Raw genomic sequence first — 17,747 nt, 5'->3', positions numbered from 1 at the left:
TTTTGTTACCTGTGCTTTTGAGTTCATTGCCAAGAAATCATTGCCTAGACTGATAATAAGGAGCTTATTCCCTATGGATTCTTCTAGTAGTTTTACAGTTTCAGATCTTATGTTTAAATCTCTAAATGATTTTGAGTTGATTTTTGTATATGGTATGAGATTAAGGTCCAATTACAGTCTTCTGCATATGGATATCCAGTTTTGTCAGCATCATTTGTTGAAAAGAATGTCCTTTCCCCATTGTGTGTTCTTGACACCCTGTCCAAGATCAGTCAACTGTACATACATGGATTTTTTTTTCTCAATTTTCTATTCTGTTTCATTGGTTATGTATGTTTTTATGCCACACTGTTAAAAAGACTGTAGCTTTGTAATGTATTTTGAAATCAGAAAGTGTGATATTTCTTGTTTGTTTTTCTTGCTCTACATTGTTTTGGCTATTCAAGGTCTTTGTGGTTCCATATGAATTTTAGGATTTTTTTTTTTTTTTTGTCTATTTCTGTGAAGAATGCCATTAGGTTTTGATAGGGATTACACTGAATTTGTAGATCTCTTTGGGTAATATGAACATTTTAACAATGCTAATTCTTCCAATTCATGAACACAGGATTTCTTTCTATTTATCTGTGGCTCTGTAATTTCTTTCTTGGTGTTTTATAGTTTTCAATAAAATTTTAATTTTTTTGTTATGTGAATAGGATTGTTTTCTTAATTTCCTTTTTGAATAGTTCATTATTTGTGTATAGAAATGCTACACATTTTTGTATGCTCATTTTTTATACTGAAACTTTGCTGAATTTGTTTATTATTCTAACAGTTTTTTGATACAGTCTCTAGGGTTTTTACATAATTAATCAGGTCATCCCCAAACAGAGGTAATTTTACTTCCTTCTTTCCAATTTGGATGCCTTTTTTTTTCTTGTTTAATTGCTTTGGCTGGGACTTCCAGTACTATGCCTAAAAGAAGTGATAAGAATGGGCATCCTTGCCTTATACAGGGTCTTAGAGAAAAGCCTATCAGTTTTCCACTATTGATTATGATGTTTTCTGTGGGTTTTCAGTATATGACCTTTATCATGTTGAGGTAAATGCCTTCTATATCTATTTTTTTGAGAGTTTTAGTCATAAATGCAGGTTGAACTTTGTCAAAAATTTTGTCCGATAATCGGGTTTTTTTTTTTTTTTTGGTAATATGGTGCATTATACTAATTGATTTTCATATGTTGAGCCATCTTTGCATCCCTAAGATAAATCCCAGTTGGTCGTGGTATATGATTCTTTTAAGTATTATTGAATTTGATTTACTAGTATTATGTTGATGATTTTTGTATTTATGTTCATCAAGGATATTGTCCTGTAGTTTTCTTTCTTTTAGTGTTTCCATGTGATTTTGGTATCAGGTTGATGCTGGCCTCATAAAGTTAGTTTGGAAGTGTTTCCTCTTCTATTTGTGGGAAGAGTTAAGGAGGGTTAATATTAATTCATCTTTGAATGTTTGATCAGATTCACCCATGAATCCTTCTGGTCCTGGGCTTTTCTATGTTGGAAGGTTCTTATTACTCATCTAATCTCCTTGTTTATTATTGGTCTTTTCATCCTTTCTCTGTCTTCTTGATTCAGCTTTGGTAGGTGTATTATTCTAGGAATTTGTCCATTTCTTCTAGGTTATCCAATTCACTGGTTAATAATTGCTCACATATTCTCCTATGATCCTTTTTATTTGGGGGATATCTGTTGTGATGTATCCTGTTTTATTTGTGATTTTTATTTATTTGAGTTCTCTCTTTTTTCTTGGTTAGTCTAGCTAAGGTTTGTAATTTTGTTTATCTTTTCAAAAAATCAACTCTTGGTTTTGTCAGTTTTTTCTATTGCTTTTTAATTATTTGATTTATTTCTACTTTAATCTTTATTATTCCCTTCCTTCTGCCAACTTTGGAATTAGTTATTTAAAAAATTTTTTCTTGAAGTGTAAAGTTAGGTTGTTTATTTGAGGTCTTTCTTCTTTTAATGTCTGCATTTACTGATATGAGCTTCCCTTAGTAGTGCTTTTGCTGCATCTCATAAGTTTTGGTAAAGTGTGCATATAGGCTGATTAATGTTTGTGAGCATTGAGAAAGATGTGCAAAGATACACACTAAACCATTAATCTTTGCTGTTTCGGATGGGTAGAATTGCAGGGAGCAGTGTAGTGAAGCAGCCTATTAACTTCTTCTTCATACATTCTTGAATATTTAGTTATAAACAACATTGTTAGCTAATATTTTTTAAAAACTTATTTTCTAATATAATTAAAAATAATTAAAGGAATAAAGGTACTAGCTTCTTTAACTCCCACAGCACTTTGTACAAATGAGAAGATTACAGCTATTTTGGACCCTTCATGCAGACTAGATCCATGTAGATTGAAAATATGTCATCTTAGATAACTATTGAGAAAGAGTTTTTAGCTAGCCTTTACCACATTGAAGTAGGTATCTATGGAAGCAAGAGTGAAATGGAAAACAGAAAATCAAGAATGGAGTTACTAATTCTAACCAACTTAGTGAGTTCTAACAGCTCTACTCTTTCTATATTGTACTCTAAGCTCCATGAGGGCATCTTTGGTTGTCTATTTCACCTTTGTATTCCCAGTGAAAAGTTTAGAGCCTGATACATTGAAGGCAGTCAATAAATGCTTAATGAATGAGTAACTGAATAAATACTCATTTTAGGATGGCAGTCAAAGAGTATTTCATTAATTGCTCTTTTCTGTGATAATTTGGTCACAGTTTACAGAGCACCTCACTATTACCTCTGCTTAGCCTGTGATTATGTTGCACAGTCATTGCTTTTGGGTACATCTGTCTCCCCAGTAGGACTGTGAGTTACTCCCAGAGCAAAATATGATTTTTATTCTTTTTTTTATTTTCTGTATCCCACAGAGCAACTAATTCAGTAAATTCTGAATATAGTAGGTTATTTTCCAAGAACACTCCTTCTAATAGTATGACTCCAGCATTAAATGACTACTACATTAAAATATGATTAATTGATTCTATTCTTTTGATGTCACTTTTGATCCCCTGCCTACCTTAAATCCTATGATACATCATTATAATCACTCCACTCATTCTTTAGCATACACCCTCAATTTATTTGTCCCACTTCCCTTCGAATTACTTGTCTACTCTCTATATTTTTTCCATGGGATCCTTTTCATTCATGAGATTTTAAATACCATATGTGTGCTGTTGACCCAAATATTGATATTTAGCCTGAACTTTTACCCTGAAATTCAAACTCATATCTCCAGCTGCCTACTCTCCATCTCCACTTAGATGGCCATGGTCATGTCAAGCATAACATGCCCAGTACTGAAATTACTCTCTACCCTTATTCCAAATCTGCTCTTCTAACAATCTTCCCCATCTCAGTAAATAGTAATATCATCCTTCCGATTACTTAGTGGAATCATGACTTCTTTCTTGTCTCATTCCTAATTTATTTAAAAAAAATATTTTATCTATGATTGATACATAATAATTGTACGCATTTATAGAAGACAACATGATATTTTGGTACATGTATACATCATGTAATGATGAAATCAGGGTACTTAGCATATCCATCATCTTAAGTGTTAATCTTTTTTTGTGATGAGAACATTTAAAAACCTGTCTTTTAAATGTTTTGAAATATACAACATGTTGTTATTAACTCTAGTCATCTTACTATGCAATAGAACACCAGAACTTATTCCTCCTGTCTAACTGTAACTTTATACCCCTTGACCAATCTCTCCTCATCCTCTAGTGTCAACTATTCTACTCTCTATTTCTATGAGAACAACTTTTTAGATTCCACATAAGAGTGAGATTATGCAATATTGCCTTTCTATGTCTGACTTATTTTACTTAACATAATATTCTCCAGTTTCATCCATGTTAATGCAAATGACAGGATTTCATTTATTATGGCTGAATAGTATTCCATTGTGTATATATACCACATTTTCTTTATCCATTCATTCGTTGATGAATATTTAGGTTTATTTTAGGAATAGAACTACAATAAACATAGAAGAGCAGTTATGTCTTTGACATGCTGATTTTATTTTATTGCAAATGGCCAACAGGTATATGAAACTGCTCATTCTACTCCTCTTCTCAAAATCCTGCAATAGCTTCCAAACTCACACAGAGTTACTATGGCTACTTGTTACCTCTCTGACCTTACTTTAACCTTCTTTCCTCCCATACTCACTTCACTGCAGCCACAGGTGGGCTGATTCCACTTTCATGGAGGGATTAGAGGTTTAGCTTAAATTGAACCAACACCTTCATAGGTAAAATGCTGAATTTTACCTATGAAGAAGGCACATACCAACAAGACTTCTGGCAACCATATCAGAAACTTTTTTTCAGAGGCCACAACGGTCATTGACAGTGGGAATTATGTTCCTCAGTCTAAGAGTATGAGAAAATCAGTCTAGGAGGCCTGCATATATTTTTTATTTTGTGGCTATTTTTGTGTATGAAACATTCTTATTAAAAAAGTACTTTACTTTTTCCAGAAAATATATAGCCATTGGAACTTGATTAATTAAAATTTGAAACAGCTCTAATTATTGAGTGTTTTGGTTTAGGCCATTATTTTCAATCACAAAAGAATTCATCTTGAAATTCAATCAAACACAAAATCCAGAGGAGGAGGAAAAATTGTTGGAACAAGCTAGAAGAAATATTCTCAGATGTAAGGTAATGGTACACTATTTGTTTCCTTAGTATGTGAGCTTTCTTTTCTAATTGGTGGATGATTACATGTTCTAAGATATTTTTAAAAATAATAATATACCTTTCTTTAATTACAGTAGGCATACTGAAAATATTAATGCAAACTAAAGTTAAAGCTTATTACCAAATAATTCAACCCCAAATGGCTTTTTGGGCAAAAGGTCTCCATAGATTATTGGGGAGTATAGCTGTTGACACCAGTCTAAGAGCCCACCACAAAATATCAACGGCTGGCAAATAAATCTCAGATTATGAAAATTCCACCTTTTCCTAAGAAAAGTTAATTGAGATAATGATGTGTTTCAAAGAGGAAAGAAATCCTTCCTAAACCTTCACTATACATGTACAAAGCACTCTGTTCTTTCTCTGCAACAAACTATTCTTCACCTAACTTGTAAAAAATCCATTCTTTAAGAGTGTAACATAAATTCCCAAATTTTCAAACATATACAAAACAGAACAGGAAGTGAGATAAGTGCTTCCGTTGCCTTTCTTACATTAGATTTAGTTTGTTTGAAAGAGAAATTACAAATATACGATTTTTCTTTAATACCAAATAATTCATGAAATAAAAGTTGCACAAAATTGGGGCATAAGTTCAACTGCCGTTTTTTGGTTGATGCAGTTGTTATTTTCCAGTTCAATGCTGTCTCACATATTTGAAAAATTTTTAAAAATTCATTTAAAGCATGTGCTTAGAAAAGAGTATGCTTCTGATAAATGTGAGTGAACACAGGTGCCAAGGTCATTCATCTCTAATTGTGCACGTGCTCACTGGGGCAGCTCCAGGAGTGGGCGCAGTAAGGGAAGGGGGCAGTCCTGATCATGTCCTTCACATTCATTAGCATCGGCCCATCAACACTGAAGTAGCCAGTTTTCCAGCAAATTGGCATCAAACTCATTTCTTCAGTACTTTTCCTTATAAAATCAGAGATGCATTCTCTTGGGGGAAAATGAAATAGAAGTAATCCCTAGAAAGTAAAGAGTGAAAATTATTTTCAGCAAATAACTAATGATATTACTCAGAACATTAACAGACATTCTCTATGTTTTAACAGTAATAATAATACTAATTTGGGTTTTTTTTGACATTTTTGTCAAAATATGCACAAATAAAAGCAAAAATAGAAAGTTGTATATAACTCTGGCCACAAAGCATCAGTCTCATAGAATGACTTTCGTAATAAAAATTAAACAAACAAACAAATAGCTGTACGTTTTAGTTTGCCGTTTTCATGTTTCCTCATAACAGAGAAAATTGGGTCTCAAAACCTTGGGCTCCGGGAAGCATGTGCATCTTCCTGCTGCATGGACTGAAGTAATGTATCTGGCTCAATGTAAAGGAGAAATCCAAGATGGTATGTGCTCTAGCTAAGCGCTTCTTAAGCATCCTCAGTGTTTTCTGTATTAGCAATGAAAGCATAATTTGAGAACTTTAATTTTTAGAAATTGTGCTGGAGACAAGAAAAGTTTGCCATTCTCTATTGAAATATTTTATAATGTTTCATAATGAAAGTTCCTTTTGTAATTTTGAATTTATGAGTTTGACTGCTCAACTTTTTAATTACAAAATTGTTTCAAAAACTTTTACTCATCATAGTCTTTATTACTTTCTCTAAAATTAGTAACTAATTAAAAAGTAATATAAAATGTCATTTAGTGATTTCCAATTACAATAGGCACTATACTTTAGAGAAACTTATTTCTGCATTTTATATTTCTTACTCATAAAACATTAATCAAATGGCCAATTGTTTTTCGCTGATTTTACACAGTAAGCTTTTACTCATTACCTTGTCATTTATCACTTCATTTATATGTCTCTTTTAAAGCAACCTCTAACCAGTATAAAAAAGAAATTAAATAACATTATTTTTAAGGGGTTAAAATTCCTACTGTCCTAATTGTCCCAATTCCTAACAAATATCCTAATTGTTATGTATATGCCTTTTAAAATGAGTTTTAGAATGTTAACTACATGAGGTCCCCATGTAAATTGGGTTTTGTAGTGCTGTCTGGGAGCTTTCAAGCAAGAAAGGAAGAGTAAGAACTGTTTTGTATTTAACTTGCCTTTATGATCCTTCGTCACAATGCCATCGACAGCCTGACATCTATTAAATGTTTAAATGATATTGAGGTAAACATTCTCACTTACCAACAACCAGTAGCCACTTGCTCTTCATTGACAATTAAACCTCAGTTTTGTTCAGGCATCCCACAGTCATGTGATTCAGAGAAGGACTGGCCCTTGCCCAGCCCCAGAGAGTGAATCATGGTTGTTCTAAATCAGTTATGGCAATTCCCTTTTGTTTTCCAGTGATTGGATTAGGGGTAGTTGTAGAACATGGTCCTGGCCAAAGGGATGTTAAGACAGGTCTATTTGGAACACTTTTTGTTGATTTGTTTTTGAAAAAGACATGCCTGGGAAGAAAGCATCCCTCCCCTCCCAACACCTCTTTATATTCCTCTCTAGTTTGCTTGGTAAGAGCATGACGCCTGGAGCTTCTGCAGGCATCACAGTCACCATGTACATCAGGGAAACTAGAAGATGAAATAAATGTGCGTACAGAGGGCAGACGTATTAGCCTTCCCTGGAACCTTTCCAACTCTGATCTTGTGAAATAATAAACATCCTTATTCTGAAGCCTTTTGTTATTGAGTCGTGTGTTACACACAGCCAAACGCATTTTAACTCATTCAGATATTGAACTCCAAATCACACCCTATAAGTATTCTTTCTTCTCACCATCTTCATTACTGCAATACCCTCCTACCAGGTGTCTTACCTGTAGTCTTGTTCACTCCTCATTCTATAGTCCACCCAACACTCAGCAGTGACCATTCAAAGCTTAGATAATTTCCAGTGGCTTCTGAATACACTTACAATGAGCCCTAATTCCATATCCTGGCCTACAGTTATCTGTATGATCCGGCTGCTGGCCATCTCCCTGCTTATTCATTATGCTCCAGCCATACTGGCTTCTTTCCTGTTTCTTGAGCACGTTAGGGTTTTTCCTTCCTCAGGTCCCTGCATTTGCTTTCTTCCTAAGATATGTTACATGACAGCTCCTAAAAATGTTTGTAATAACATGAGGTGCTATTTTCTGTAGGCCCTTAGCTCAATATTCTTCCTTTTTCAGCTCTGCAGGGGCCCTGTTTCCTCTGCCTTGATTTTCTAGTCTTCTGCTCTTATCTTTTATAGCATTTGTCTTTGGAATTGCCTTTCATCATCCAGTTCTGTCCTATTTCTCCACCATTATGTACGTGGCCTGGTGATCTATTTAGCCATGCCTGTAATAGCTGGGGCTCCTTGGGCATTTCTCTCTCTCTCTATGCAGTCTTTCCACCGTGGTGACTTCTGAGTCCAGCTCCTCGGAGTTGGACCTGCTACATGGCAGCTTAGGATTCCAAGCTATTATCTTGCAAGACAGAGATCCAAGTGGAAACTGTATTGCCTTTTCTGATGTAGCCTTGGAAGTCACTCAGTGTCATTTCTGCCACATTCTACCATTTGAAGCAGTTGTTAGGCCTGCTTAAGTTTAAGGGGCAGGGAGCACAGACTTCGCCTCTTAATGGGAAGGGTGTCAAACAATTTGTAAATATGTTTTAAACCGCAATCTACTTATGGTAATTGAGCAATTAGTTAATTGCAAAAATTAATTATAGCATGTAGGAAAACAGGATGACTTTTTAATGATGGAATTTATACCATTTAATATTTCAGAAGCTTTAAATATGCTTTATGCTTCCCTGGACCATGCTTGCTTTGAATATGATCATCTGCCTGCCTTATTTTTTATTGCGGAATCACTTTTATACAGACTCTGTTGTGATGCATTTCAAAAGGCATACTTATATTCAGTTGAAATACAGCTGGCAAAGGTATGTTTTAAATTTATTTTTATATTTTCAATTGTTACATGTACTACATGTAACTATAGGACATCTGTTTTAGGATCAAAATAGGATATTCACTTTGGTTATGGAATATTCTCTTTGGTGGAAGTTTATTTTAATCTTCTGTAAATGTAAATAGGACAGTATTGCTTGATAGCCAAATGGAGATAGTTTGAGAAAATATAATTTCACCCACTATATAAGAAAACAATATTTAATTAAAAATACTTATTGTTTCTCTGAGTATACACCTATATAGATTTTTTTTCTCCATTTTACAGATTTTTTAATGCCACTTCCTTTGCCATTTGAAATAGCTGACAGATAACCTTAAATGGTTGCCCAACTTGAAGATGAGTTGTTCTTTTAGTATTGTATATTGCTTTAGAGCTATGAAGTGGGAACTATTTTTACATAGCTTATATTTTATCAGATCTTGGAAGTCATATGGTTCCACTCCCTGTAATAATCATGGTTGACTGCTGAAAAATTTATTATTAGTCAAATAAATTTAGCTTAACTAATGCTTTTATTGCAAAGAAAGAAAAGAAAAGCTACAAGAGTTTCTTTAAGATGATTATACGTATTATATATATTATATATATATGTATATTATATATATCTGTATTTACATGCTGCATAATGATGTTTCCATCAATGATGGACTGCATGTGTGATGGTGGTCCCATAAGATTATAATAGAGCTGAAAAATTCCTATCGCCTAGTGATGTTGTAGCCATAGTAACGTTGTAGCACAAAGCATTACTCACGTGTTTGTGGTGATGCTGGTGTAAAGAAACCTACTGTGCTGCCAGTTGTATGAAAGTATAGCACATACAATTATGTACAGTGCGTAATACTTGATAATGATAATAAATGACTATGTTACTGGTTTAGATATTTACTATACCATACTTTTTATCATTATTTTAGAGTGTACTCCTTCTATTTATAAAGATTAAAAAAAAGTTAACTGTAAAACAGCCTCAGGCAGGTCCTTCAGAAGTTATTGCAGAAGAAAGCATCGTTACCATAGTGGACGAAGGCTCCACATGTGTTATTTCCCCTGAAGACCTTCCAGTGGGACAAGATGAGGAGGCGGAAGATGGCGATATTGACATTCCTGCCCAGGCCTAGGCTAATGTGTGTGTGTGTCTTAGTTTTTAACAAAAATGTTTTGAAACTAACAGAAATAAAATAAAAAACATTTAAAAATAGAAAAATCTAATAGAAAAATAAGGATATAAGGAAAGAAAATATTTTGTACAGCTGTATAATGTGTTTATGTTTGTTAAGCTAATATTACAAAAGAATCAAAAAGTTAAAAAAATTAAATGTTTACAAAGTAAAAAAGTTACAGTAAGCTAAAGTTAATTTATTATTGAATGAAGAAAAATATTTTTGTATAAATTTCGCGTAGTCTAACTGTGCAATGTTTACAAAGTCTATAGTAGTGCACAGTAATGTCCTAGGTCTTCACATTCATTCATCACACACTCACTCACCCACCCACTCACCCAGAGCAACTTCCAGTCCTGCAGGCCCCACTCATGGTAAGTGCCCTATACAGGTGTACCATTTTTTATCTTTTATATCATATTTTTACTGTACCTTTTCTATGTTTAGATATGTTTAGATACACAAATACTTACCATTGTGTTACAGTTGCCTACAGTATTCAATGTAGAAACTCTGCAGGTTTGTGGCCTAGGAGCCTTAGGCTTTACCATACAGCCTACTTGTGTAATAGGCTATACCATCTAGGTTTGTGTAAGTACACTCTATGTTGTTTGCACAATAATGAAATCAACTAACCATGTATTTCTCAGAATGTAACCCCATTGTTAAGCAACACATAATTGTACATACATATGTATATATATATATACACACACATATGCACAAACACACAGAGATACACACAAGGATACTTCAAAAAGTTAATGGAAATTTCCACAAAGTTTTTGAGGTACCCTCATGTGTTTGTGTATGTGTGTATATAAAACAAGTGTAAATGATTGTGCAAAAATTTACTTTTATTATTCAATTTTGATTACAAACTGTTAGAAAACAAGCATGAGAGAATATTTATGAATCAGTCCATCAGTAGGACATTTTGGGAAGATAACTATGTTTTAGCCCTTATAAATCAAGACTAGTTGCTCTCTGACATGTTTGGGAGTAAAAGACTTATGGAGTCCAAGCAAGAGCAGGTAGAGAGAGCACATAATAGAAATTGACCATGCAAAAAACTAAGGCTTTGCGCAGAAGAAGGATTGGAGGAAAAGAATCAAAGTGTTATCAGTAGCTATCTTAGAATGGTGAGATGATTATTATTTTTTTCTTCTTTCTTTTTTCTGTATTTTTCCAAATTGTCCATTATGTCTATCTATCTATCTATCATATATAATGGAAAAATATAAATATAAATATATACATATATGTAAAAATGTAAGTGCTAAATATAAAAGTAAACATTTGTTTATGATGGAAAAAATTAAATGGAACGAAATGGAAAAAAGTATGGAATAGAAAAACATAGAGCAAGTCTGGCTTTTCTATCCTTTCTTTTGATCTCTTTTAGTGACTTTTCCCCATATATTGCCTTGAAAAATAGCTAAAAAAATATAGTTTTATTCTTTGAACCTATTGCTTATACTTTATACATACCATGACATTTATTTCTTAGAATATTTCTGTATCTTCTCATCTATAAGGTTGGACAATTTGTGCAGGCTCTTACAGAAGCTGCCAACACTTAAACAGCACTTAATTATGTGCCTTGCACAATAATAAGTGCCTTAAATATATTAGACATATTACCTCATTTAATTCTCACAACAATGCTAAGAGGTATGTGCTATTATTATCCACCACTTAATAAACGGAAAAACTGTAGCATAGAAAGTTAAAGTGACTCACCAAAGGTCTCAGCCCAGAAAAATCTGAAACCCAGACAGTGTGGCTCCATAGTCCAGTGCACTCTCAGCCGTGATGCTACACATCTACCGTGGCTCTCAGTCTTACTAATTTTAAAGCTTACCCTTCATTGTTCTAGCTAGTGTGAACCGTGAGTAGCTAGTGGAAGTAAGCATTGCCTAAATCTATAAATACCTTTTATTCCAGGCAAGAAACCACTTCAGCTGTCCTCCTCGCCTTTGTGGAATTTTTATTATGTATCTGAAAGCCCTTGGGAAACCTCCCTTTTGCTCTTTGGTTTATTTAAGGGTATTGCCATAGAGGCACCACCCGCCTCTATATGCATCCTTTTGTTCCTCCTCTGATGAAGCAGCTCAGGACTGGATAAAGCCAGAAACATGTGATTCCCTAATACTACTTCCTTTCAGATTTTGTGTATATTCTTTCCTTTTTTTATCTACCATTAAGTGTAGAATCTTCTTAACTATTAAAGTCTGCTAACAAGTGTGGAGAATAACATATAAGCAACAACAGTTTAATGTATGTTAGATGGAAATATAAACAGTGCTCTTCAAGCTTCTGTGGAAAAACATAAAACACATAACCAACTGGTAAAATATGACACGGGATAGATATTGTCCAGCATTTCTATTTCACCATCAGCTAAAGAAGCCTGAGAAATGAAGAAAAGAGATGTAAAGAGAAGGCGAGAAAGAGGTAAAGGCCAAAGGAAGGAAAGATGGGAGAACAGAGAAAGAGAACTTGACAGAGAGATTCAGTCTAGGAGGCAAAGCTTGAGTTGTGAAGCTACAGAAAGTTTATGTACACTATTGCCACATAAGAGCGATGCACAGAAAGTCCCAGAATTCCTAAGAGATATGGAAAGGTAGATTTTTCAATAAAAATAGGGGCTTCAGAATATTACATGTGAAGCATTTTAAAACCATTTTTTCCAAGCATAGTTATATCTAGAGAGAGTCTCTGGATTAGGTGAAATTTATTACTAATTTGGGGCGTAATGCAGAGGTTACTCGTACTGATAAGCTTTTCATGTATTTTCTGTTTTGTTCCATGTTAAACTTTTGAACAATAATTATCTCTAATCACTTGAAAAATCCTAAATTATTCTCCTTCTGATAGATTTTCACTCATTTTCTATGACTTTGGAAGTTGATACCTTTAATACTCTCATCTGGAATATTGCAATATTCTTTTAAATAGTCTGCTCACCTGCACTTTGTTCTCATTTAACTTCAGTCTCTTGAAGAAGTGCAGTGCTATAACCAAGTGATCTATATGAAGGGACACCTTATGCCTTAAAAACATTTTATTTTTATTTATTTTATAAATCTACAATTGGTGCATGCTTATAATTTATGGATACATTTACAAATATTGATGGCATATTCTCTAAATTTATTTTAATGATAGAGATTTGTGATTAAAAATATTTGGAAATCACTGTTACAGGAGAAAGTTTATGTCTTTTGGAGCAATATACACAGTCCTGGGTTGATAGTCCAGTAATGCCACTTATCCTTGGGTGAAGCCCTGAGACTTGGTTATTTTATTTTATTTTACTTTTAGTTTTACATGTATGTCAATAATACCCTGCATTGCTATTAAGAAGATTTGGAGATACACACACACACACACACACACACACACACTCATGATAGTGAAAGCTGTTGCTATTATTTGGTTCTTCTCTATGATTTAGCAAATTAGTTAACTTGTATTTCTTTTATTTCTATGGTTTATACTTTTTTTCTAATTTTCTGTGAAATCTTGCATAGTATATATTTTTACAAGCATTCCATTTTCTTCAGTGTATGTAAAACAAACTATTTTTAGCTATACATGTATTTTACACTTCATAGAAGTAAGGTTTTACAATGCTCATTTAGTAATAACATTGGGAGATTGCTTTTTCTTTCATAAGGTAATAGGGAGCTCAGTACAGCATGCTATGTGCAAGCAGAATCTTTCTCAACACTACCTAAAACAATGTTTTTTGAACTGTTCCGATTGAGACCTATAGGAAGAACTATGCTTTGCTTTGCGATCCAGCACACACATAATATGAACTCATTTATATACTGAAACAAGGAATTGTGCAATATACTGTAATGTTTTCTCTCCTCTTTCATTTTATTTAAAAATCCCCTCTCAATTGATTTCACAACTCACTTAAGGGGCAGGACTTGCAATTTGAAAAATTCTGTTCTGAAGGACATAGAACAAAGCAGCATTCAGTATTGGTCATTACATGTAATGTAGTGGTGATTTATATAAGTCATTTGGCTGAACTAGCATTTCAATCTTGATATAAATGTTTTAAAGCTATTTCAAAAACATAATATTGATTGAGTTTGAATTGTTTTAAATCAAAAGTAAAAGTAATAATAAAATGGTTTATTTTCCTTATGGTTTTCAAACATTTACTGAGGCAACACAAAATGCCTTTTTCTTTTATCTTTTGACAGATTGGCTATTTGGTCTTCTTACGACTTTTTATATTTTTCCTGCATGGTCACCTGGAAAGTTTTAAACAACATCTCCTTAGGCTTCAGCCGTATTTATATGGTAGAGTATCTTTTATTTTTTACACTTATAAATGTTTTATGTTATATTTTGAGAAGCTTAGACTGTCACTATGAAGAGCATGAGCTGCATTTTATTTTTCATGAAAGATAACAGGTGCATTGTTGAAGAGCACAGCTTTTGGGCCAGACTGTGTTTGTTCAGCATTTTTTCCCCAACATACTTATCATTTCTTTGTGGTGAAAACATTTAAAATCTACTCTTTTAGCAATTTTGAAACATGCAATACATTGTTATTAGCTGTAGTCACCATGCTGTGCAATAGATCACTAGAACTTACTCCTCCTGTCTCACTGAAACTTTGTACTCTTTGGCTAACATCTCCTTTCTCCACTCCACTCCCCACCCCAGCCTCTAGCAGCCAGCATGCTGTTCAGCTTTTTATTTTCTTACTTACCTAAGTGTATGACCTTGTTTGTAACCCAGTTTTCTCATCTGTGATTGTATCTACCTCACTGGATTTCAAGAAAATTAAACTCCTCTTTTAGTAGGAAACCCTAATGGCAAAGTAGATGCTGGACTGGAGTAAAGAGAGAGTGGGTTCAGGAGGCCAGTTAGCTATGACTTTAGTAGAAGAAGAGAGATTAAAGATGTGAACTATTACAATGGGAATGATATATAGAAAAATCATTCTGGACTGGGTGATCAATAAGATCTAGGCTATATGTAAAGGAAAGAGAAATTCAGGAGGAAGCCGAAGTTTTACATATTGAACAGTAGGGTTGAGATAGATAATGATGCTCTAAACTGAAAATTTTGGACAAATATTGGACATATTGAACTTGAAGGTCACTCAGGTATAAGTACCCAGCAAGCAGTTGAAATCATAGGTTTGGAACTAGGGAAATAAGTGAAGCCTGGGATATAGAGTTGACAGTAATCCATGATAATGCAGCTGAGATAACCCGACGGCAGGGTGGTGGGGCGGAGAGAAATTGACTCTAGGAATAGAATCCTGGAGAGCACGAACGTTTAATGGATGATTGGAGTAACAGAAGCTACGAAAAGAATTAAGGGAAGTGAGAGGAAGTGATGACATCCAAGGAGGGAAGCTCAAGAAGATCAACATTATCGAGAGCTATGGAAGAATTCAAAAGTAGGATGTCTGAAAAGTGGTGATGGCTGTCTGCCATTGGAAAGTCATTGCTGATCTTGGGAGCATCCCCAGTGGGAGGGGGAAGTGAAATTTAGATTAGAGGTAGACAAACAGTGAGAGAAATTTTGAGCATAAGGCTAAGATTATATGCAAAAAGCTTAGATATAGTTATTTATATTGACATAAATATGTCAACAGTTTGAATGGAAAAACAAGGTCAAAAGAAGAGAAAGGGTAGAATCTCTGTTTTTGTGGGATAAGTGAATGAGAGACTCAAGATAAAAGAAAGAGAATAATACTTTCTGGAAAAAGTCATGGAGGAGGAAGTAGAAGGGATGTGCTTTGGAGACTGATCAACTGGCAACACTACTACACGTCCTTACAGGGTATGGAACCAAGAGGAGGCTGTAGACTGACAGAGTAGGAATTCTTTCCTCTCATATCACTTGTTCTGATTTCTTCATTAAATTATAAATCCTCTTTTTAACTCTTCACAGTGTTCATCATAGTGACTTGACTTATCAAATATTCAGATGGTGGTGCCAAATACATTTTGAAAAATTATTTAAATAAAACCTCAAGTTCTTATATTTGCTTATTATTGTAGGTCTGTCTGAAGAAAACGAACATCTTTTTTTGTATAAAGATAAAATCCCAAAAGTTCGCCCTCATACCAAATATTGTTCTGTAGAGCCTTAGACTACATGTCTATCTTCAGAAACAGGCCTTTTTCTACCTGCAGCTATTAGCAGCTGCTACCTCTCCACATAGACATCCACTAGAAGAATGGTCATTATGAATTTTTCCATTGTGTGCATGAACTGAAACCAAAAGATTGTCTGAACATTTATAGAAAAAACAGTACCAAAATGGTTCTGTTAAGTATCACACAATATCACATAAGTATCATGTTAAGTATCACGAGTCTTATGTTAAATGACATAATTTTTGCCTATGTTTAAAATATGTACTTTTAAAAAATCAGTAATATCAACATCTTGAAAAGGAATATGAGAATGTTGGGTTAGAAGCAATGTCATTGATTTGTTTGTAGGATTATAATTTCAGAGTATCCATGATGAATAGAGTATCTATTATAACTTGATTTATTTTCAGCTGGAAGCTTTCAAGCATTGTTGAGCAGTAACCATATTTAGTTGGCATTCAACCATTATGCAGTTGCTATTCTGAATTATATGAACTCCCATGTATGAATTATTTACCTTGTAGTTTTCTAGTACACCACCAGGGGGCATACATAACATTATAAATCTTGAATAGATGGGGAAATGTACAGCAGCTCCCGTATCTGAGAACTGAGTTTAATTATAATTTGATAACTAAAAGACAAATGAAGCACAATGCAAGATATTAATGAAATATTTCTCACAAATTATTTTTCTTACAATAGCACTTTCTCTCTCTGGAGCATCATATCACAAATATCCAAACATCTTTTCAAATGTACAGTTCATCCTGAAAACCTCGGAAATCATATGTAAAAGAGAACTCCCTTCTGAATCAATTTTTGGTCCCATGGAAAATAAGGAAAGATATGAGAACATAGATTCTGATACGGTGGGTGATCTGATATGGCAGGCATATCCTGTTGTATGATGCACCATAAGATTACTATGATTAAATAATTGTGCTTGTCAGTTTAGTAGTCATTGCTGAATATGAGTTTACCTGGGGAAAGGTTTGAACAGCAAAGATACAATCTCATGCAACCATATGCACATTTCCTGGGTGGTAGTTAATAGGATAAGTAGTGGGGCATCAATATGTACCACTACTACTTAAAGTATAGTAATGCCTTCTTCCTTATCGGTCCATCTCAGCTTTTTAATTAAAAATTGCAACATAATTTAGACCAACTTATAAATGAACATTTTTAAGATATTACCTTTTTATTAAAGGGAAATTGTGTAAAGTGCAGGTTTCATGAAAACAAGTGTAATATTTTATGCTTTCATAACTCATATGTAATACCATTTAATATGCTATTAATATCGACTAAAAACTGTTTTTAGTAGTTCAAATTAAGGAATTAAAATAATCCCCAGTATATAAAAAATCTCTTAATTTTTAACTCAGATATTAGTGATCAACTTTGAGGAAACTGTCTGTCCTAATTATATAATTACAGATGGTCTCCAACTGACAGTGGTTCAACTTAAGATTTTTTGCCTTTACCTTGGTGCAAAAGTGATATGCATTCAGTGCACTCCCTGATTTGTGATGGAGTCACGTCTGGATAAACCCATCATAAGTTGAAAATATCATGTTGAATTTTCAACTTACGTTGGGTTTATTGGGGCATAACCCCATCGTAAGTCAAGAAGCATCTGTACTTGGTATGTAATAAACTATAATTATTTAAACACAAGCACAGTAAGCCATAAAATTGTGTACATACCATAGAGACTGATGTACTTCAGAAGGCAAACTGCAGTCT

General features: G+C 33.8%; 1 protein-coding gene across 1 annotated transcript in view; it reads left to right on the top strand.

The window, feature by feature from the left end:
* Positions 1 to 4,103: 4,103 nt before the first annotated feature.
* The window catches only part of TMEM232 (transmembrane protein 232), a 188,034-nt gene continuing 174,390 nt past the window's right edge, over positions 4,104 to 17,747 (top strand). Inside the window, exons 1-6 of the mRNA XM_063087617.1 lie at positions 4,104 to 4,114; positions 4,625 to 4,736; positions 6,025 to 6,130; positions 8,497 to 8,654; positions 14,076 to 14,175; positions 16,701 to 16,867. Of these exons, the coding sequence (XP_062943687.1) occupies positions 4,104 to 4,114; positions 4,625 to 4,736; positions 6,025 to 6,130; positions 8,497 to 8,654; positions 14,076 to 14,175; positions 16,701 to 16,867 (654 nt within the window). The remainder of the gene's footprint in view (positions 4,115 to 4,624; positions 4,737 to 6,024; positions 6,131 to 8,496; positions 8,655 to 14,075; positions 14,176 to 16,700; positions 16,868 to 17,747) is intronic.

The sequence above is a fragment of the Cynocephalus volans genome, chromosome 2 (assembly GCF_027409185.1).
Source record: "Cynocephalus volans isolate mCynVol1 chromosome 2, mCynVol1.pri, whole genome shotgun sequence".
Taxonomy (NCBI): domain Eukaryota; kingdom Metazoa; phylum Chordata; class Mammalia; order Dermoptera; family Cynocephalidae; genus Cynocephalus; species Cynocephalus volans.
This window is presented reverse-complemented; position numbering and strand designations above follow the sequence as displayed.